General features: G+C 39.6%; 1 protein-coding gene across 2 annotated transcripts in view; it reads left to right on the top strand.

The window, feature by feature from the left end:
• The window catches only part of Gfpt1 (glutamine--fructose-6-phosphate transaminase 1), a 58,065-nt gene that overhangs the window by 9,514 nt on the left and 26,145 nt on the right, over positions 1-22,406 (top strand). For both annotated transcript variants that reach the window (XM_059258121.1, XM_059258122.1), the window contains exons 2-11: positions 1,133-1,240; positions 4,510-4,617; positions 5,379-5,504; positions 8,215-8,273; positions 9,675-9,809; positions 11,858-11,919; positions 12,533-12,612; positions 17,743-17,848; positions 19,627-19,790; positions 20,676-20,771. In XM_059258121.1, the coding sequence (XP_059114104.1) occupies positions 1,133-1,240; positions 4,510-4,617; positions 5,379-5,504; positions 8,215-8,273; positions 9,675-9,809; positions 11,858-11,919; positions 12,533-12,612; positions 17,743-17,848; positions 19,627-19,790; positions 20,676-20,771 (1,044 nt within the window). The remainder of the gene's footprint in view (positions 1-1,132; positions 1,241-4,509; positions 4,618-5,378; positions 5,505-8,214; positions 8,274-9,674; positions 9,810-11,857; positions 11,920-12,532; positions 12,613-17,742; positions 17,849-19,626; positions 19,791-20,675; positions 20,772-22,406) is intronic.

Here is a 22,406-nt window from a genome sequence, read left to right as displayed (position 1 = left end):
GAAAGGTGCTAAGACCTCCCAGGACCCCTAAAAACAACTCTCTCTTCCTCAGAAGCCATAGCTCAACTGTCGTAGCTCTTAAGTTAGGGATGGGATCATGAACCTCTTCCCACTCCGCGTTAGAACAGGCAGCCACAGTTATTGTGAGTTCATGAGTGCAGAGGTCCTGTCAGGTCTTGAAGACACTGTTTTGCTCTTGTCCTCCTCTACTGTGGCTCTATAGTCTTTCCTCTTCCGCAGTGGCACCTGAACCTGATTCAAGCCTTTTGAGGCAGTTATGTATTTAGGTCAGATTTTTTTATTATTGTGTTGGGTTGTAGTTGAATGATAGAACACTTGACTCCGGTTCTGGGGAAAAAAATTAAATTGTCGCCGGGCAGTGTTGGTATATGCCTTTAATCCCAGCACTAGGGAGGCAGAGGCAGGTTGTAGGCCAGCCTGATCTACAGAGCGAGTTCCAGGACAGCCGATGCTACACAGAGAAACCCTGTCTCAACAAACCAAAACAGTATCCCCCCCCCCCCCCCCGCCCAGACAGGGTTTCTCTGTGTAGTTTTGGTGCCTGTCTTGAATCTCGCTCTGTAGACCAGGCTGGCCTCGAACTCACAGAGATCCGCTTGGCTCTGCCTCCTGAGTGCTGGGTTAAAGGCGTGTGCCACTACTGCCCAGCCACAACACAAAAATTTTAAACACAGTTTTATACCTAAACATTATTGATAGTGGAAGTAAACAGTTATTTTAGCTGTATAGTTATAGGAACTATTTGTGATTTAAAATATTTATTAGAAGGTGTATGTGTGTTTACTGTAATAGCATATAGGATATAGCCCACAAATTTGTTTAATTTTTAAAAAATAAATTTTTGTTGACAAAGTGGCAGTTAAGGAAATAAATGATTAACTTCATAAGCTTTGTTGAAAATAACTAGACATTTATTTTGACATTTTTGTTAATCTTTTATGTTTACAAGATGATCCCCTTTGAAAAAGTTCCATGGGCTCTAATTTGAGATGAGAGTTTATTTCTTTTCTAAAAAAGGAATCTAGCTTTATATTTTTGCATAGCCTAAACATAATTATATCAGATTTGGTTCATTAGAGTTGTCCATTAAATATTTATTTCTTTTTTGCAGGTATATTTGCCTATTTAAATTACCATGTTCCCCGAACAAGACGAGAAATCTTGGAGACCCTAATCAAAGGCCTTCAGAGACTGGAGTACAGAGGATATGATTCTGCTGGTATTTTCTTTAAAAATATACTGTGGGGTTTGCATTGAGTTTTGAATCTAAATAGTATTTTTATTATTTTTAGGAAGCTTAACTCTGTGTTTGCTTTGTTGTTTTATAAATCCAAGTCTGAAGAAGTTTTACCTTTCATCATGTCTAAAGGGTTTCCTTATGTCATTTCAACAGTATTATTACTTATGTGGCTATTACTTCTCAGTAATTTCCTTTATGAAGAAGTTGCTATAGGGCTGGGAGTGTGGTTTAGTTGTTAGCATACTTGAAGCCTTGGGTTTATCCCTAGCACCACACAAACTGGGTTTGAGGTTCCTACCTGTAATCCCGGCACTGAGCAGGTAGAGGCAGGAAGATAAGTTCAAAGTCATCCTTAGATACATATTAAGTTTGAGCCCAGCTTGCAGGAGAATTTGTCTCTAAAAAACAAAACAAAAGTTGACTATAAAAACGTAACTCATGGGTTGGGGATTTAGCTCAGTGGTAGAGTGCAAGGCCCTGGGTTCGATCCTCAGCTCCAAAAACAAAAACATAAGTCATAAGACATTTTTATGGGAACAAGTTGTAGAACACCTTACCCTATAAATTATTTGTTCTTTATAATTTTGTGTGTATGTGTACATGAGTGCAGGTGCTAGAGTTACATGGGTGTGAGGAACTAAACTCAGGTTTCCTGCAAGAACAGTGCTTAACCTCTGAGCCATCTCTCCAGCCCCTGTGAATCCATTTTTCTTTCATTTCTTTTTCTCTCCATGGATTCATGCTATGTCATTTAAACATGAAATTTTTTTTTTCTTTTTGTACGGAAGATTGAACTTTATAGTCTTATACATGCTAGGTAAGCACTCTGCTACTGAGTGATATCCCAAGTCACGATTCTTCTGTTTTATATAAATGACAAGTCTAGTAAAAATTACCTTCTGGCAGGGTCAGTCTGACTTTAGCTCCCTGTGTTGGGGTCCACTGGAGCTCCCATTCCATGGTTCCTAGAGTGACTCATGAGTCTCAGCAAAGAGTTGAACACATAGCTCTGTGATTCACTACAGCAGAAGAATCCAGAGCAAAACCAGGAACGGGAATGGGTGTAGGATGAAGTCTGCAGGAAAGCAGGCTCTAGCTTCCTGGAGGCCTTTGAACAGGCTATACTTAATTTTCCTAGCAACAGAGTGTGATTGTACACGTGGATGTTGTCTACTAGGTAAGCCCCTGATGATTCACGGCCCAGAGCACTGTTTGCCTGGCACCTAGCAGCCGTCCATCCCAGAGGGACACACTGTTTTCATGAGCAGTCCATGCACAGGAACTACGCTCACCCTTTCAGGTGGTAGGAATCCCCCGAAATATAAGATCCTAGATGCCAATCCAGGGCTAACCTTGAAAGTCTTTCTAAGGATATCAGTGTTGGTTTCTCATTTCCTGTTTTAGGGGTACTGGGAAAGGAAGCCAAGGTCACAAATGGTATGGGAGTGCTGAGTAATACCCAGTCCTGTTCCTTTGTTGTTCAAATTCTCCATTTTTAGCTCTTCCAACAACATAACTTCTCATATGGATGTTGATTAAGTTTTCTGTCAGCTTTGGAGGCTCCTTTTCTTATGTCTGCTGCATAAATAGGAATGCTCTTTAAGATTTTTTTCATTTTTTTTTAACTTATTTATTTGAGATTAGGTCCTGCTCTATAGCCCAGACAGACCTTTTCTCCCAAGTGCTGAGATTGCAGACATGACTACTCCCAGCCACTGAGATTGTTTCCTTACCCCACTTGCCTTTGTATTTTCATGATGAGATGACTTCATCAACCCTATACATTGTGATTTAAAATCCATGTATTTTGTTTAAGTTTTGAGACAGTCTTCTTTGTAGACCACACTGGCCTCAAACTTGGCATCCTCCTGCTTCAGTCTGTGGAGTGCTAGGATTACAGGTATGTGCTACCACACTTGGCTTGTGTGTTTCTAATCCAAGCGTGCTTCCTGAGTTGCAGACCAGTGTTTCCAGCTGCCTTCTAGAAGTATCTTCCAGGGTAGACCACAGTATAATGCACTTTGCAGGTTCATAATTGAAATGGACACTGTGGTTCTCACTACATACCTCATTCTGTTCTATGTCCTTTCTATCAGTAATCATTCTACAGATCCTTTGAACCCAGGGGAGAACCTTGTTTAGTACCTTCTCACTTCCATCCAGGCCCTTGTGTCCCTCTCATTCATCTTCATCACCTGTTGAAATCAGGCCACTTTCTCTAGTTTTGCTTTGTTGCAGCTGTAATGTCCTCTTTCTTCCTCACCTCTGTGCCATTTTCAGAGCGTTTGCTAATTGTTCTTGTCATATTATTTCCTTAGATTTCAGGGTCTATCTAAGGAAGTTTTTCAAGTTCCTTAGTAACTTAAGTAAAATTTCGAGAGATGCTTTCTTGACTATCACTTGTTTTCCCCTTCAGAGGTGAGTGCCTCTCTTCTGCAGTTCTCCATTGTGCCTATGGCACTTTTCCACAGTTTATAATTTATATAGCAATTGCTTGTTTTTGTGTTTGTTTGTTTTTGATTTTTTTTGACACAGGTTTTCTCTGTGTAACCCTGGCTGTCCTGGAACTTGCTCTGTAGACCAGGCTGGCCTTGAACTCACAGAGATCCACCTGTCTCTGTCTCCTAAGTGCTGGGATTAAAGGCGTGCACCACCACTGCCTGGCAGCAATTGCTTGTACAAGTAATAATTTTGGTAATCATTATTCTTTCTCTGTCTGTTTTCTGAACAGACTGTTAGATAAGAATTGAGCTCTTCCTACCCCTTTCCTGACCTCCCTTCTCACTCTCTTTTCTGATGCTGGATTTGAACCCAAAGCCCCATGCATGCTAAATAAGGTCTTTACCACTGAGCTGCCCCCCCCCCCCACCTTATTTTCATTTTTGTTTTAAACAGCTGTCAATATCTCAACACATAATAGATTTTCAGAAAATCTACTTGGTAAATGAATTAATTAGATGAATATATAATCCCCCCTTTTTTTGGTTTGTTTTTTTTTCCGAGACAGGGTTTCTTTGTGTAGTTTTGGTGCCTGTCATGGATCTGTAGACCAGACTGGCCTTGAACTTATAGAGATCCACCTGGCTCTGCCTCCTGAGTGTTGGGATTAAAGGCTTGTGCCATCACCGCCTGGCCATTATTATTATTGTTATTGTTGTTGTTGTTATTATTATTATTATTTGCCTCATTGGTACTCTTAACAACCAATTTCTAAGTTTTGCTTTCTCATCTGCCTCTTGCTAATTTAGGTGTGGGACTTGATGGAGGTAATGACAAAGACTGGGAAGCCAATGCCTGCAAAATCCAGCTCATTAAGAAGAAAGGAAAAGTTAAGGCCCTGGATGAAGAAGTTCACAGTAATGTATTTAGTTTGATTTTTCCCGTTCTCCCCTATTTTGGGACCCATTTTGAGGTAGACTTAAAAATTGAAGAGAAAGAAGAAAAGTAATTTTGTTAACTGCTTGGGTTTAAATTGTCCCTGAGCTTTAAAAATGATCATAGCAACCAGGAAGGAAATTAGGTGTAGTGGGTTTAGGGCCAGCTCAGACCTCTAAGTGAAGAAGCTTCAGAAACGCCATCCTAAGAATGGACTTCACATAGGTAACCTTGGCTCATATGTCTCCACTTGGCGTGGTTTTTACTTTGCTTGATAATGACCCCAAATGCAAGATGCTGATGCTGGTTTGCTGATCTGCCAGAGAAGCCAGAAGGTGCTTCTTGTGAAGGGAGGGGGTGAAAGTTCTTACTTAACAAGGAAAGAAGAAAAATCAAATGCTGAGTCTGCTAAGAGGAATGGTAAGGATGAACCTTCTATCTAAATTGAGAAGAAAAAATAAATTGGTGCTTGTTCTGCTGTCACATCTCAAGCAGAAAATGCTATGGCCAGAGGCCACAGGCCACAGTTAGTAGTTCATTAAGGTGGAAAACACAATGACATTGTGTAGGAAAACACATGCTTTCTGTAGAGCTCTGTACCGTCTGCAGTTTCAGGTATCCACTGAGTATCTTTAAACACAAACCTTGTGGATGGGGGGTGGGGGCTGGTATAGTTATACTTAATATAACTCACATCTATAACATTGTCAAATACTAGAGTTTTAAATTTTATCTTCTACAGAACAACAAGATATGGACTTGGATATAGAATTTGATGTACATCTTGGAATAGCTCATACCCGTTGGGCAACACATGGAGAACCTAATCCTGTTAATAGTCACCCTCAACGCTCTGATAAAAATAATGGTATGAATACCTCGTGTGTGCTTTGATATGATTTTAATGGGCCAGTAATGGGAGGAGAATCAAGGTGCTTATGTTGTTATTTTAATTACATTCTCATCTGGAAATTTTAAGACATATTCAGAGAATGTACAAAACTTGATCCCATCACCAGATTTCAACAATCCTCCATGTATAGGTTATTTTAGGATTCCAGTAATAAAAATTGGTAAATCTTCAATATGCCAGTCTTTTTCTTGTAAGTTAGTGTATTGTTTATCTGTAAGTTTCCTGTAGTCTAGGTGTTGCTAATTATATCTACTGTTATGCTATTTAATGTTTCCCCATTCAATTTTTTTGTTTGATTGTTTTTTAAAATGGTCTCACTCTGTAGATCTGGCTGGCCTTGAACTTGCATTGATCCTCCTTTCCTTGCCTCCCAAGAACTGAGGTTATAGCTGTGTGCCATCATGCCCTGCTAGACAGACGTGTTATTTTATTTTTCCAGCCCTGGGCAGTGAACCCAGGGTGTATTGATGCTAGGCAAGTCTCTACGATGATGTGTCTGCAGCCAGTATTTCCACCTTGAGGTTCACAGTGTTTGTCACGGTAGGCGTTGGGGATTACTGCAGAGATTATAGGGATTGTCAAATGCGGTAGTGTAGTGCCTCAGGTCCTCTCTCAGTTTTGCATTTAGGTATGTCTCTAAGGAGAAGTTTCCATCAACTGCTTGGTCATCCTGAGGAATAGCTTGTATAGGGAAGGCAGGGTGAATGCTTGATTATTTTCTTTATTTACCATCTTTTAAACATTAAGTGATTCTTTTTTTTTTTTTTTTTTTAAAGGAGGCTGCACGCCAGCTGGGCTCACAGGTCGTGAGTCTGCCATGCAGCCTTTCTTTTTTTTTTTTTTTTTTAAGATTTATTTATTAATTATGTATACAGTGCTCTGTCTGCGTGTATCCCTGCAGGCCAGAAGAGGGCACCAGATCTCATGATAGATGGTTGTGAGCCACCATGTGGTTGCTGGGAATTGAACTCAGGACCCTTGGAAGAGCAGTCAGTGCTCTTAACCTCTGAGCCATCTCTCCAGCCCACATTAAGTGATTCTAATGTTATCCTGAGCAATGTTTTTTTTTTTCCATTATTATAAACTCATGATAATTTTTTGGAGTGTCTTCAACAAAGTTGATTTTTGAGTTAGCATACAAAAGTGGGTTTCCTTGTTACATTCATACATATGTCATTACACGTCCCACACTGCACTCCATCTTTACCCTTTCTTGCTCCCGAATAGTTCATGAGACTGAAGTGCTATGCTGCACTACTGAGGCACCTCCGAGCAGTCTGTGGTAGAGACTTGATTTATTTCAGTATACTGAGGTAGTCCTCTGTATTGCTGCAGCACTTTTCCTGTTTTGCCCCAATGGGAGCACATTCGAGTTGGTTCCTGTTTCTTTTTGAAATGATCCCAGTAGGCTCAGTAGTCTTGATTACTTTGTTTTTGAGACAAATGTGAGATCTTTAGGTATACTGAGAACATTTTGAATACTATAATAAAATTAGATTTGCATTAGGTGTAGTAACAAATGCCTGTTCTGATTACACAGAAGGCTGAGGCAGAAGTGCTTAAGTCTAGGAGTGCAGGTCAGTCAGGGCAACAAAACCATTGTATTTAGTAATAATGATTCTTTTTTGTTGTTGTTTTGACAGGGTCTCACTATGAGGCTCTGGCTGGCCTGGAACTCACTATGTAGGCCAGGCTGGCCTTGAACGCAGAAATCCTCCTGCTTCTGCCTTCTGAGTGCTGGATTGAAGGCATGTGTCACCACACCCAGCTATAATTGTTCTTTTGATCTGTGAATTTAAAGCCACACTGTGTGGATACTGTCATGGCTGCACATAGTACTGTTAACTCTTGGTTACCTATTTTTAACATTTTTCAGTCATCATTTAATAAAAAGATGAAATTGATCTCTCAGGATTATATTATTTGCTCTTGGAATGTTACTTTGATATTTTCATGTGACATTCTAGAAGTCATCTGGACCTTACACAAATCAATTTATAGAACTTGGTAACTAAATAGTTCTTAAACTTTATTTAGTGTCACTGAGATTGCTTTAGTTGTAAAAGACTTCTGTTTAAACTTAAGCAAAGAATAAATGAACAGACTGAGGAAGGTCAACTAAAGTAGTGTTCTGCAAGTGCAGAAACAGGCCCAAGAGACTTTCTCTGCTCCTTTTATTCCCTAGTGTGAGGCTAGGTGTTTAGTGTAGCAGAAAGCAACCTGGGCTATTTCCTCATGCACATGCCCACCAACACTGTGTGCATCAGCACGGAAGCAGTGCTCTTGAGTTGCTCCATGGCAAGCCACAGTAAGAAGCACACGACATAGGAGGACACCCACTAGTATACTAACTTTTTGACTTGAGAAGAATCTATTCATAGACCAGATGTGGTGGTATGTGCCTGTAACCCTAGCACTTGGGTGACAGAAGCTGGATGATTTCCACTAGTTCAAAGCTAGCCTGGCCTACATAGTGAGACCTTGTCTCAAAAATATGAGACAGCAGGGCTGGGAGGTAGTTTAGTGGCAGAGTGCTTGCCTAACATGTCCTGGGTTCAAACCCCATTACCACTGTCAGAAACAAAACCAAAAATCTATCCACAATCATAGCTAACCATAGCATTCATCAGACTTCTTATATTGTCAATACTTTTATCTCTTTTAGAATTTATTGTTATTCATAATGGAATCATCACCAACTACAAAGACTTGAAAAAGTTTTTGGTAAGTAAAGTGACCCCAGAAGACACCATCTTTGAGAATACTTGGGAGAGTTAGGGATGTGCAACATTATTTAGACTGCTCAAGTCATAACCAAGATAATCACAGGGTGTGTGGTTTATTGTATTTCTCTTTGTTGACAGTGGAGCACTTCTAATTTCTTGTGGGGCATTTGAGGGCTAGCTGTGTGCTGTACTGAGACAGTGGCACCTCAGCATGCTCTGTTGAGTGTCTGCAGTGATGAGAACTATCCGTATCTAGCATAGTGGGAGCTGTGCATATGGGACTACTGAACTTCTGTGACAGAGAAACTAGATTTTAAATTTGAAGTTTACATAGCTGTATATAACCAATGGCTCTTTATTGGACAGTTGAGAATCACCAAAGAATTGCTACTCATTATGAAACTACTATTTTGAATATTATACATTCCACTATTTTAATTATTTATGATTTAATTCATATGAGGTATATATGTTAAATGTATTGAGTTGTACTCAATAACATTATTTTGTTTCTCTATAATCAGACTTTAATTTTGATTAAAATTAATCTTGTATTAATTGAATAATTATTAAGTTTATTATTATAAATTAATTTTAATTTAAATTTTGTGTAAATTCAGTATGACATCTAAAAAAGTTAGTAATTAGGAAGATTTTAGGGAATGGTGAGATGGCTCAGTGGGTAAAGTGTTTGCCACTGAAACCTGACGACATTGAGTTCATTCCCTGAAACCCACACGGTGGAAAGAGAAAACTGATTCCTCAAAGTTGTCCTCTAACCTCCAAACACACACTGTGACACACACTTATGCCTGTACTCACATACCATACATGCACACACATAATATATGTGCACACACACAATTAGAAACTCATTTGGTTTTTGAGAGAAAAATTCTAGAAAATATTTGCATGGAGGCAAGAAATATGGCCCAGTAGTTAAGAACACTTGTTGCTGCCTGGTGGTGGCGCACGCCTTTAATCCCAGCACTCGGGAGGCAGAGGCAGGCAGATCTCTGAGTTCGAGGCTAGGCTGGTCTACAGAGCAAGTTCCAGGACAAGCTCTAAAGCTACACAGAGGAACCTTGTCTTGAAAACAACAACAACAACAACAACAACAAAGAACACCTGTTGCTCTTGCAGAGTACCTGGATTTGATTCCCATCATCCACATGGTATTTAACAACTGTCTGTAACTCCAGTTTCAGGGGATCTGCTGCCCTCTTCTGACCTCTAAGGGCACCAATCACATACATGCACAGACATTTATGTAGGCAAAACATCCACACATAAAATAAATCTCGTAAAAAATTTTAAAACGTTAACATAAAGGAACCGTTAAAAAATCTTTGAACATTGCATTTATTTAAATGTCTTTTTTCTGTTTCTCTATTTGCAGGAAAGCAAAGGCTATGACTTTGAATCTGAGACAGACACAGAAACCATTGCAAAGCTTGTCAAGTACATGTATGACAACTGGGAAAGCCAGGACATCAGTTTTACTACCTTGGTGGAGAGAGTTATCCAACAATTGGTACTAAACCATGCTTTTTAAGATTAGTATGTCAGGATTGAGACAGCGACTCAGCAATAAAGCACTTGCAAGTTTGAGGACCAGAGTTTGGATTCCCAGCACCCACATAAATGCTGGCTGGATATGGAAGCCTCTTTGTAGTTCTAGTTCCCAGGAGGTGGAACTGGATTCTGGAGCAAGCTGTGTGGTTGGCTGCACTAGCTGAGTCAGCAAATTCTGGGTTCAAGTGAAAGACCCTACCTTAGTATATAAGGCACAGAGCAATCAAATAAGACAACCAGCATCAAACCTCTTGCCTTTACCTACACTCACATATGTGCCTGCACACCCACATCTATAACCACAACCATGTGTGTTCACACACATACTAACATGCATGCCCAATACCTACACATGCAAAATAAAGTAATTTATGCTAATGTTAATTTCAGGTAGCTTCTTAAAATGAGGTTTGATGAGCAGGAACTATGCTGATTCACTTTTTTTTTTAAATTATAGACACTAGACAGCTTTATTTGTAAGGCGTTTTATTGTTAGCGTCTGTGTGTGTGTGTGTGTGTGTGTGTGTGTGTGTGTGTGTGTGTGGTGTGTAAATGAAGGGCAGAGGCTGGTGTTGGGTATCTTATTAAAACTGTGTTGTACCCAGCTTTTTATGAGGGTGCTAGGGAACTGAACTCATGCTTGTGTGACGAGTATTTTATCAACTGAGCCATCTCCTAGCCCCTATGCCGTTTTCTTTGAGTGTTTTTTAGGCTTTATTGAAAACACACACACACACACACACACACACACACACACACACACTGCAGAGAATTTTGAGAGACTGTTGTTTGAATTACTTGCTTTCCTGTTTTTGCCGTTCCATTTACTTCACAATAGCTGTATTCTAATTATTTCACTGTAGTTAAAGGTTGAAAAGTAAGTTTGGGCTGGCAAGATGGCTCAGTAGGCAAAAGCACTTGCTGTGCAGGCCTGACACCCTGAGTTTGATCCCTAGAATCCACAGCAGGAGAGAACCAACTTCAGAAAAGGTGCCCTCTAACATCTTATGTCTTACCTTTCTTTTAAAGATTTCTTTCTTTCTTTTTTTTTTTTTAATGGTGGTAATGGTGGTGGTGTGTGTGTGTATGCATGCACCTGTGTGCACACATGTGTAGAGTCAGGTATCAGTATTAGTGTCTGTGGAGGCCAGAAGAGAGGATTGGACCTTCTGAAGCTAGATGTACAGGTGGTTGTGAGCTGCTCCATGTGGGTTCTGGGAAACAAACTTAAGTCCTCTATAAGATCAGCACTGTTTTTGACAGGGAGCCATCTCTTATTTATTTGTTTGCTTGTTTGTTTGTTTATTTATTTATTTATTTATTTATTTATTTTTTAATTTTTATTTTTTTGAGACAGAGTTTCTCTGTGTAACAACCCTGTCTGTCCTGGAACTCTCTTTGTAGACCAGGCTGACCTCGAACTCACAGAGATCTACTTGCCTCTGCCTCCTGAGTGCTGGGATTAAAGGCATGTGCTACCATCACCTGGCTTCTCCATCCCATTTAATAATTATGAATGTGTGTATTTGTTGGGTCCAAGAGTGAGGGCAAAAAGAGTGGAGGTTAGTAGTGGAATATGATGATGAGGGCCAAGGATGGGTTTTGGTTGTGGAGCTTGGGATCTTTGCTAATTCTGTCCTCCCTGAACAAATTAGTAGTCTGAGAGATATGTGTCAGTTGAGAAATGTGCTACGAACACAGTTGACTTTCCACTTGGTCTGCCTTTAGAAGCAGTATTTGAAAGTAAGCTTGGTGATAAAAGTTAGTTTGTTCACATCAGAGCTTAGGAGACAATATCTACCTAAAATGTGGGCTTGGATGCTAGGGAGACCTTGCTGCAACATCTAAAATGGAGACTTGTTTAAAAACAAAACAAAAAAAAAAAACTAGTTCAAAAGAGCACTAGTGTGAACAACAAGTGTCCATGCAGAAGCCAGTATGTTTTAAATGTTTTTGTTTGATAATTATTACTAAGAAGTATTGCTGATATTTCCTTTTCCTCCATAGGAAGGCGCTTTTGCACTTGTGTTTAAAAGTGTTCATTTTCCTGGGCAAGCAGTTGGCACAAGGTACAATAGATTGAAGACTAACAATGACATGCACTTTGACACATTTGGGTTACAGGATAATTTACAGTTGCCTATGAATGGCCATTTACTGTTTTCTTAGAGGTTTGGCTGTGCTTATTTCTCTATACTCCTTCTTCTTATACCACTCTGGAACAGTATCTCAGTAAAGTAAATGCATTTTGGCATTGTGATTTGTCTTTGGTGAGCACAATGGCTCTTTATGAATTTGAATATGAAATATTCTCTAATTTCAGCTCCAAAGCATTAACTTTCTCCACATTTTTTTGAAACATGTGCCAGATTCCTAAGTAATTGTTTAATAGCACTGTATTTTAAATTATTCTGTTAATGTGAAGTGGAACTTTTCATTCAATTGTACACATACACCAATATATCCTCAGGCATCCTGCCTTCAGATTAAAGGTATCCTTCTGTTAGCAGACCTTAAATGTTCTTTCTGCTCTAAGAACTTCATGATCATTTCTAAAATAAATTATTTGAAGAGCATCATTAAATTTCAAATTAAAATGAATTTTGAATTCATACTTAAATTTTATATTGTTAGTGCATTATTTATGAAAAAGGTTTGATTGTGACTCATCTTGAATTTCAGGCGAGGTAGCCCCCTCTTGATTGGTGTGCGGAGTGAGCATAAGCTTTCTACAGATCACATTCCGATTCTGTACAGAACAGGTAAGCTGTTGCCTTACATTGTAAGGCAGTGCAGCTCTGAGAACCCTGTTCCATACACTGCGGTAAATGCTGTTTGGTTAGATCTGTGTGTACATGTGGATACAATTACATAGTTCTATCTAGACATAAAAAGTTTGTTGTGAACACTCTGACAAGAAGAATTTTTCTCTGTTGTGCATCCTTAGCTAGGACTCAGATTGGATCAAAATTCACATGGTGGGGATCACAGGCAGAAAGAGGTGGGAATGCACTCTGCATGGATGGAGGGATTTCACCTGCTTCCCTTCATTTACTAATTCTTTGTTTTTGAAGTGAACTGAGGCTCTAAAAATGCTTATTTTATGGGGAAATGTTTTGACATTTTCCTAATTTGCAGAATATATTTTGTCTGTTTGCTTTTGCCATTTTGAAAGTTGCATTATTTAATAACTTTTTTATTAAAAATGAGAGGTTTGAGGACTATTTCAAATCTCAGGCCTTTTTCCCTTCTCCTGTGTGAAAATCATAGAGGATGCATGCTGTGATTAGAGAAGGAACATACGTGGCTGCTTCCTGAGTGGTTTGGCCTCACTTTTACACTAGATTTAAATGGGCTTCATTTAGTGCATGACATTTCACTTTTAGATTTTGATTGGTTTTATTTTAATTTGGAGTCATATTTTAGTATTTATGTTTGGGGGTTTATTATTATTTATTGGTCTTGGAGTGGCATTCAAACCCAGAGCCTTATTTACACCAGGCAAGTGTTCTATCACTGGCTTGTATCCTCAGCTCCTCAGTTGTCTTTTTTTTTAAGATTTATTATTTTTTTTTATTACATGTATACATGTATGTCTGCATGTGGGTGTGTTCATGAGAGTGAAGGTATCTTGGGAGGCCAGAGATACCAGATCCCCTGGGGCTGGAGTTATATATGGTTGTGAGCTGCGTGATAGGGGTTCAGGAAACCAAACCTGGGTCCTCTGAAAGAGGAGGAAATACTAGGAACTGGTAAGCCATTCCTCCAGCACCAATTTCTTTCCTTCTTCCTTTCTTTTTTGAGAGGAGGTTGAAACAGGGTCTTGCATAGCCTACACTAACCTCAAACTTGCTATGTAGCCAAGGCTGACTTTTAACTCATAATCCTGCCCATGTCTCCTGAGTGCTGCAGTATGCCCACACCTGGCCAAAATTGTGTTTTTAGTATACCTTTATGCAAACTCTGAACCATTTTATTGAATTACACAGAAGTAGAAAACAACATTGTATTTTTTGTTTGTTTACTTACTGCTAAGAACTTTCTATGTGTAAGTAGGAGAATGCTGGGTTCAGAAAATTGAAACCTTAATTATTAATATGTAATTCTTGGCTTCGTGAATAACAGTTACCAGAGTGCTGAGCCTGTTCATCTTTGGATGACTGCTTTCATATTTTACCTGGGAAGAAAATTATTTCCTTAACCTTCAGTGCTTGATGATACTCATTTTTTTTTTCTTCTGTATTCTTTCCCAGTCCATTCCAGAAAGACTAGTCTACCAATGATAACATACAGTCTGGTTTCACAGTTCTAGATTCCTATAACAGTATTGCGTGTTGTGTGTCATGAATGTTATCTTGTAGGCTATTTAGGTGACTTTTAGAAATAATAAAAAAAAAATTGAGTGAGTTCTTTAAAAATTGGGACAAACATTTATCCTGGGAGATGACAAGTGATACCTATGTTTCTCTAATTCTAGCAGGTAGATAGTGTGTAGCTCAGTGCCATGCTATCATGAGAACGGTCTTGGTGGGAGGACTGTAGAGAGAGCTTTGGGCTGGCTTTCAGGCTTTTGCCTTTGTCTCCAACTTAAAGCCACCTCTGCTCAGTTGAACAAGAGAATTGCCAAACGAAAAAGAATTTTATAGGTATTTGTAGGTAGTGATGCCTCAGCTTCTTTTAAATATTTCAATCAGATATACTTCTTTTATCTTAATGAAGTTACAAATATTTGGAGTTATACTTGAGCACATTTTAGAAACAAACAAAGCTAGTTGTATTTTTTAAATGTTGGTTCTGGGCTTTGCTTCTACTTGTTTTTCAATTTAGATTGTGCGTGTTGAGACAGTCTTACTGTATAGCTGAGGTTGGCTTTAAACTGTTGATTCCCCAACTCAACTTCCAGAGTACTAGGATTAGAGGCATGTCACACATGTGACATGAATCTTTTTAGAATCAAACAATTCAGTGGTGTTTTAAAAAAATTATTAAAAAGTTTTTGAGGTTTTATTTTTTGTGTATGTATGAGTGTTTGCCTGCACATATGTCTATGTACCACATGCATGCAGCCCAGAGAGGATATTGGATCCCCTGGTTCTAGAGTTACAGATGGTTCTGAGCTACCTTGTGGATGTTGGAAATTCAACCCAGGTTTTCTGGGAGAGTAGCCAGTGCTGTTAACCAATGAGACACCTCTCCAGCATCCCACTATGTAGCTCTGACTGGCCTAGAACTTGCTATATAGGACGGGCTGGCCTTAAACTCAACAGAAATCTGCTAGCTTCTGCCAACTTGAGTGCTGGATAAAAGTTATGTGCCACTAGGCTCCTTGATTTAAAATTCACTTTTTGATGGATAGTTTTAAGATTTTTTGCCAAAGGCAAGTAGCTGTTAAATTAGCACTGCAGTGGAGTCCCTTGGATCTATGCCTTTGTGAGCAATTGCTACCTTTTGATAGTATGTCAATGAATACTTATGTTTTGAAGTTTGAGTATCTTCTCTGCTTTTGAGTTTGACTGGAAAGTACTATTTTGGTTTCATGCTTAAATCATTCTAGATAACCACAGATAGACCTTTGGATATATATTTCTAAGAATAATTATCTAGTCATTGTACATACATTTTGGAGGTTAAGATATGAATTTTTACAAGTAACTTGTGGTATTCTGTGGCTATTCTGCCCTTGGTTTATAAAGCTCTACTGTGCTCTGGCTTTGAGAAAGGGCATAGCTGTTCCTGGTAGCCCAGTTTGACCTCAAACTATGTAGCTGAAACTGGCTTTGAACTAATCTTCCTGCTTCTGACCTCCCAGGTACTAGGACTACAAGCGTGGCTTTAACTTAGAGAATTTGTCATACCAGCATCCTTTCTCATTTCTGTGTTAGTTGTGAATTAGCAAAAAAGAAAAAGAAAAACAATTATTACTGATGAATTAAGTACTAGGATTAAAAAGATACTAAAAATGCACTACTGAGACAGGAGAGATTCTTGGCTTATAGCATTTCCTGTGACTAGGAGTAGGTGCCATATTTATAGCATGTCCTGGTTAAAGTGGCATGTGCTTTGCTTTTTAATTACATTTATGTACTCGTGTATGTGTATATATGCTGTGCGCATACCACAGCATATGTGTGGCAGTCAGAGGATAGATTGTGGGAGTTAGTAGTCTCTTTCCACCATGTGGGACCTGGGGATTGAACTTAGGTCTTCAGGCTTAGTGGCTAGTACCTTTACCTGCTGAGCCATCTCATCAGCCCCCTTTGCTTTGATTTTAATTGAGTATTCTATGTAGCTGGAAGTTTCTCTGGTCGTGCCCAGCCCTGCAGTCAGGACAAATCTCTCCTACCTGTGTCCTGCAGCCACTTGCTCCCAAGTAGACACACAGAGGCTTATATTATTTACAATCTGTATGGCCTATGGGTCAGGCTTCTTACTAGCTAGCTCTTATAACTTAACTCAACCCATTTCTATTAATCTGTATGTTGCCACATGGCCGTGACTTTACCGGACTGCTGGCATCTTGTTGCTCTTTGGGTGGCAGGCTGGCGTCTCCTCTCACTCTCCTTTCTTCTTCCATCTCTTTAGTTCGAGTATCCCACCTAACCTTATTCTGCCTTGCCATTGGCCAAACAGCTTTATTTTTCAACCAATCAGAGCAACATATATTCACAGCGTACAGAAAGATATCCCACAGCAATTCTAGGCTTGACTTGCTGTGCCTACATGCTGTTAAAATCTCAAGAGATTTTATTAAAAAAATTAACTTGGCACTAGTCTGCCTTTATTTTTCATTGCACCATATTGATTATGTTTTTTTAGTGTTTTTTTTTTATTTAAACATTTTATTTTATATGTATGAATGTTTTGCCTGCATGCATATATGTGTATCACAGGGGTACCTGGTCCCCAGGGAGGCAGAAGAGGGAGTCTGATCCCTTGGAATTGGAGTTATGGACAGATGTGAGCCACCATATGGGTGCTGAGCCAAACTTGGGTCCTTTTACAATAGCAATGAGTGCTCTTTATTTTTGTCTTAAGGTTTCTATTGCTGTAATAAGACACCATGACCACAGCAACTCTTTTTTTTTTTTTTTTGAGACAGGTTTCTCTGTGTTGTTTTGATGCCTGTCCTGGATCTTGCTCTGTAGACCAAGCTGGCCTCAAACTCACAGAGATCCGCCTGGCTCTGCCTCCCCAGTACTGGGATTAAAGGCGTGCACCACCACTGACTGGCGTACACAGCAACTCTTATAAAGAAAAACGTTCAATTGGAGCTGACTTACAGTTTCAGAGGATTAGTCCATCATCATCATGGCAGGGAGCATGGCAGCATGCAGGCAGACATGGTGTTGGAGAAGGAGCTGAGAGTTCTACATTTGGATCACAGGCAGAGAATTGGCTTGAGCTTCTGAGATATCAAAGCCCACCAACCTAGTGAGCACTTCCAACAAAGCCACACCTACTCCAACAAGGCCACACCTCCTAATAGTGTCAACCCCCTAAGGACCAAGCATTCAAACACATGAGTCTGTGAATGCCATACCTATTCAAACCACCACAATCTCTGAGCCATTTTTCTAGCCCTACAGCCTCTAGATTTTTAAAAGTTATTGTTAATAAATTCTTTTCTACCTGAAAAGAATTGACATTTTAGGGTTTCCCATGCAGCACTGCTGCCTGCCATGCAGTCTTTGTAGCCGCTGTTTCACTGCATTTCCTGTCTTCTCTTACTGGCTTAGTGCATGGAAATCCAGAGAGCAACCTCAGATTTGAGAACTACTGAATTTGTTTGTGTTGCTCTTTCTTTGTTTTGGTGTTGACTTTATGAACAGTTATGCCTGTTTCTAAATTGTAACATGATTTTCTTGCTGATTTATGTTATCTCTGTGCTCTAGGCAAAGACAAGAAAGGAAGCTGCAATCTCTCCCGTGTGGACAGCACGACATGCCTTTTCCCTGTTGAGGAAAAGGCAGTTGAATATTACTTTGCTTCTGATGCAAGGTGAGCTTCCTTCATTGAGTCAAGATAATTTTTAGGAAAACTTCCCCATACCATGAATGTATTTGCAAAAGTCTAGGTGCTGAGAATAGAACCTCTGACTCCGGTATGCCAAGCAAGCAGTCTACTACTAATGGTGTCTTAGCTCCAGAATTCTCTCAATTGAGAAATTAGAGGTCACCTTGTTAGACATGGGACAATAAGAACACCTTTTCTACCCCTTCAAAGCATGTTGGTCACTTTACCAAAACAAATATATTCTTAGAGACCTATTCTAATGTATTTACTTTGGAGTATTTGTTTCTTTCTTTATTTTGTTTCATTTCCAAGAGGTGTACCCGAGTATTATAGGGAGGAGGGATGGCTTTTCTAGCAGTTATAGTTGCTGAGATACTGTAGTTTAGGTCTCATGTGGACATTGTAGCTTTTACATTTAGAGTTGACTTACAGAATAATGCTTTTACAAAGAAAGACTGAAATTTTAAAAGGAAATGCAGTGGAATATTTAGAGATGTTGGAAATTCGAATACTGTAGGAGTAGGGATAAAATAGAACCTCTCAGATACTTGATTCATTCACTGGGACTGAAAATAAGAGGGAATAAGAATGAGAAAATTGTACCACTTAGTACTTCCAGGAGTGTATTATCTGAGTGAGAAACAGACTTTACTGTTTTCTAGATTTTGCAAACTTGTCTTTGCTGTCATTAAGTGGGTTTGCTACACAGAGTTGATAGTCATGACCTAGACTAGAAACTGCAGGAGCATATTGGCTTTTGATTCTTTCTTTTTTTTTTTTTCCGGTTTTTCGAGACAGGGTTTCTTAATGCTTATTGAGCAATGCCATGTGCTAGCCTCAGGAGAATGATGAGATAAAATACTGTTTGCTCTGCCATAACGGAGGAGATAACACTTGCCTTTAACGAGATCTTTTAATCCCTCATGAGTAGATCTTTTTTAAGGGAATGAAGCTCCAACTGAGCTAAGGAACGGTCAGGAGCTAATTAGGTGAAGGGCTGGGGGAAGAACATTCACTCTGTACAGGTGACTCACCTGTGAGTTTGGGAAGGGTATCAAACTGCTTAGTAGAAGAGAGGATGCTTGATGGGACATTTGAGACAATTTGAAGTTTCCCTGAGAGCCAGTGGGAGCTGAAAAGTGATTTGTTGGGTGAAGGAAAATTTTTGATTAGCATTACCTTTTGATGTTGACTTGAACAGAAAAGGAGGACAGGTAGAGAGGTAAGAGAAGTAGTGGGTAGTTAGGAGGGTGTTGCAGAAGCCAGCCAAAGAGCTGGTGGCAGCTTGTGTTTATCAATGACAGTGACATGGAACTGTTCAGAAGTAGGGGTTAAAATGACAGGCTTAGTGAGAGCTGGAATGAGGTGGAAATAGACATGCCTTCTGAGTTTTCTAATTGGTTAGGTTGCTGTACAAAGGTTTACTTCTTTCTTTCTTTCTTTCTTTCTTTCTTTCTTTCTTTCTTTCTTTCTTTCTCCCTCTCTCTCCCTCTCTCTCCCTCTCTCTCTTTCTTTCTTTCTTTCTTTCTTTCTTTCTTTCTTTCTTTCTTTCTTTCTTTCTTTCTTTCTTTCTTTCTTTCTTTCTATTTTTCACAATGACCACATCCTCAATATGGCTCTGAAGGTAGTGAAGGCATTGGCAATTAACATGTGGTATAAGATGAGACTTGGTGTTTGAGCTTGGTCTGGTGTTCTGATGATAGCTTTCTTGGTGACAGTGTTCCTTGGTTATTGATGATAACATCTCCTTGACTGTTTTGTAGTGCTGTGATAGAGCACACCAATCGTGTCATCTTTCTCGAAGATGACGATGTTGCAGCAGTGGTGGATGGCCGTCTTTCCATCCATCGAATTAAACGAACTGCAGGAGACCATCCTGGCCGAGCTGTGCAAACCCTCCAGATGGAACTCCAGCAGATCATGAAGGGTGAGTATCTTGTGATGTTAGGACTTGGGATGCTTAAAGAAAGGAAGCATTCTACTTCCCACCCTGCTTATGAAGCTTCTATATGATGAGTGGATGGTTAACCCAGGAAAAGGGCTGCCTCTGTAGAAATTAATTATCTGCTAGTCTTAGAATAGTTCCTGAAACTAAGTCATGGTTTGTTTTTAACTTTGTAAAAAGGAGATAGTACCACATGTTTAAAGATGCTTTCTAAGGGTGACTATGGCTCATGCTCTGTTCAGTACTATTCTTGTATTCTCTCTGTGCTTCAGGCTTCTCATGTATTAAGAGGGGAAAATAGAATCCATCTCATTAAGGTTGTGTTGACGAGCAAGAAGGCTGATCTGAATAAAGCTTTTAGAACAGTACCTGATAGGAGTGTGTCCTACATAATGTGTACTGCCATTAACGGTTAGGGTTTTTATTCTCCTTTCTGATTGGGTTGTAGTAGGAATTATATTGTAGGACTACTGTCTGCCAAGTCCCATGAGCCACACTATAGTCCATACCAGGAAGTACATACTGATCTTACTCGTAAGTAAGGAATTTTCGCAGTTGACACAGTAAAGGATAGCTTGATGAGTCTGAACTTAAATTTGACTCAAAAATTATCTTATGCCCCTGTTTTTGTGTAACTATGCATTTTAGCTACTAAGTAAATAAAAGTGGCTTTCTTCCTTGTTCATTTTCATGTAGAGTAAAACACTCTTGCAAGCTTCTAGGAAGTTAACCTGATTTCTTTATTGCATGACCTTTTGTTTCATCTATCAAGATTATGTTGAAAAGAGATAGACTTGATTGTGTACAGATTTCATATCCTTTAGCTCATTTACTGTTGTTTTAATTATGTAATTTCTGTTTTTGTAGGCAACTTTAGTTCATTCATGCAGAAAGAAATTTTTGAGCAGCCAGAATCCGTTGTGAACACAATGAGAGGAAGAGTCAATTTCGATGACTATACTGGTAATGGTATTTACTACTTCTTCACCCCAGTCTCTTATAGGAGTGCCATTAGTAACTGCAAAGTTTATTGTCCTTCACGTAGAGCTGTGGAACAGCTGGGATTGCCAGACATCAAAGAGTGATTGCACCTCAGGGCGGAGTCACAGTAGTCAGACTCAGACAGGAAGTGGGCTGATGGTTACCAGTGCTGGGATGATGGTGGAGAGTCATGATTTATTTCTTAGGTAGTTTCCCCTGGAGATGACGAAAAGTTGTAGAGTTGGATAGCAGTGAGGGCCCAACAGTGTGAGTGTATGTAATCCCACTGAACGGCATCTTGAAAAGTGGTAAAGGGGGTGACTGTCACATACTGGGTTCCTGCTGTGGCTGTCAGGGATAGTTCTTTGCATGTCTTGGACATTGTGGAGTCTGAAAAGAACCTGTCTGCTTACTCAGGTTACATGAATCAGCCAGGCTAGATTTCTTTCTGAATTTTTTCCTTCAGATTTATTTGTTTTATGTGTATGAGAGCTTTGGCTGCCTGTATGTATGTGTGCCTGGTGTTCTTGGAGGTTAGAAGAGGATGTCAGATCCTCTGGAACTGGAGTTGCATATAATTGTGAGCCATCATGTGGGTTCTGAGAACAGAACCCAAGTCTTCTGTAAGAACAGCAGGTACTCTTAACCACTGAGTCATCTCTTTAGCCCCTGGGTTTATTTCATAAGTAAGCAAAAGCATGAACTTCTGCAGAGGTCTTTCTTGCAGAGGTTTGCACCTTACTCCATGTTTAAGGGAGAAGTCAAAGTGCAACACTAGTCTGTAGAACATACAGGAGCTTACAGACATCTTATGGCCATAGACTTAATCTTCAACTCATGTCATAGGAGTAGACTATAGTAAAGTTTCTGATGTAGTCTTGCCCTCAATATTTTAATCATGTAGGTGTGGAGAGATGGCTCAGAGGTTAAGAACACTGTCTGCTTTTCCAGAGGTCCTGAGTTCAACTCCGAGCAACCACATGGTGGCTCACAACCATCTATAATGAGATCTTTGCCCTCTTCTGGCCTGCAGGGATACATGCAGACAGAACACTGTATGCATAATTAATAAATAAATCTTTAACAAAATATTTTAATCTTGTATAAAGGAGATCAATATATAATTAACAATTTCAAGAAAAGTAAAATATGATCCTAGCACTAGAAAATGCTTAAAGTTTAATACTGAATTTAGGAAATATGAAGAATGAGTCTGTTTGTGGAAAGGGATGTTGGGATGAAGGACAATATGGAAGATATAAATAAGTGGATGACAGATGGAAACACTCAGTTGCCTAGAAGAGCATTAGCTAAGGACATTGGTGGGAAAACCATTAGGAGGCTGTTTATGGATTCTAGGGTGTGTTCCAGATCTAGTATCTGAAGAGCTATAAAGGGGGAGAGGAACTGTCCTGAGGAGGTGGAGGGGAGAGCTCAGTGGAAGTGCCTCTGTTAAAGAACTGAAGAGCTTTAAAAGACTGGGTGCCAGTCTCCAGGGTACGGAAGGAGTGAGAGCCTGGGTTATAAACATATATCAGTAGGATGTTGATCTGTCTGGGACACAACAAAAAGAGAAAGAGGGATCCAGGGGAGAGACAGGAGCAAGACAGTGAAGAC

The sequence above is a fragment of the Peromyscus eremicus genome, chromosome 3, assembly GCF_949786415.1.
Source record: "Peromyscus eremicus chromosome 3, PerEre_H2_v1, whole genome shotgun sequence".
Classification (NCBI taxonomy): domain Eukaryota; kingdom Metazoa; phylum Chordata; class Mammalia; order Rodentia; family Cricetidae; genus Peromyscus; species Peromyscus eremicus.
Note: the sequence above shows the minus strand (reverse complement) of the source record. Positions and strands in the feature narration are given on the sequence as shown.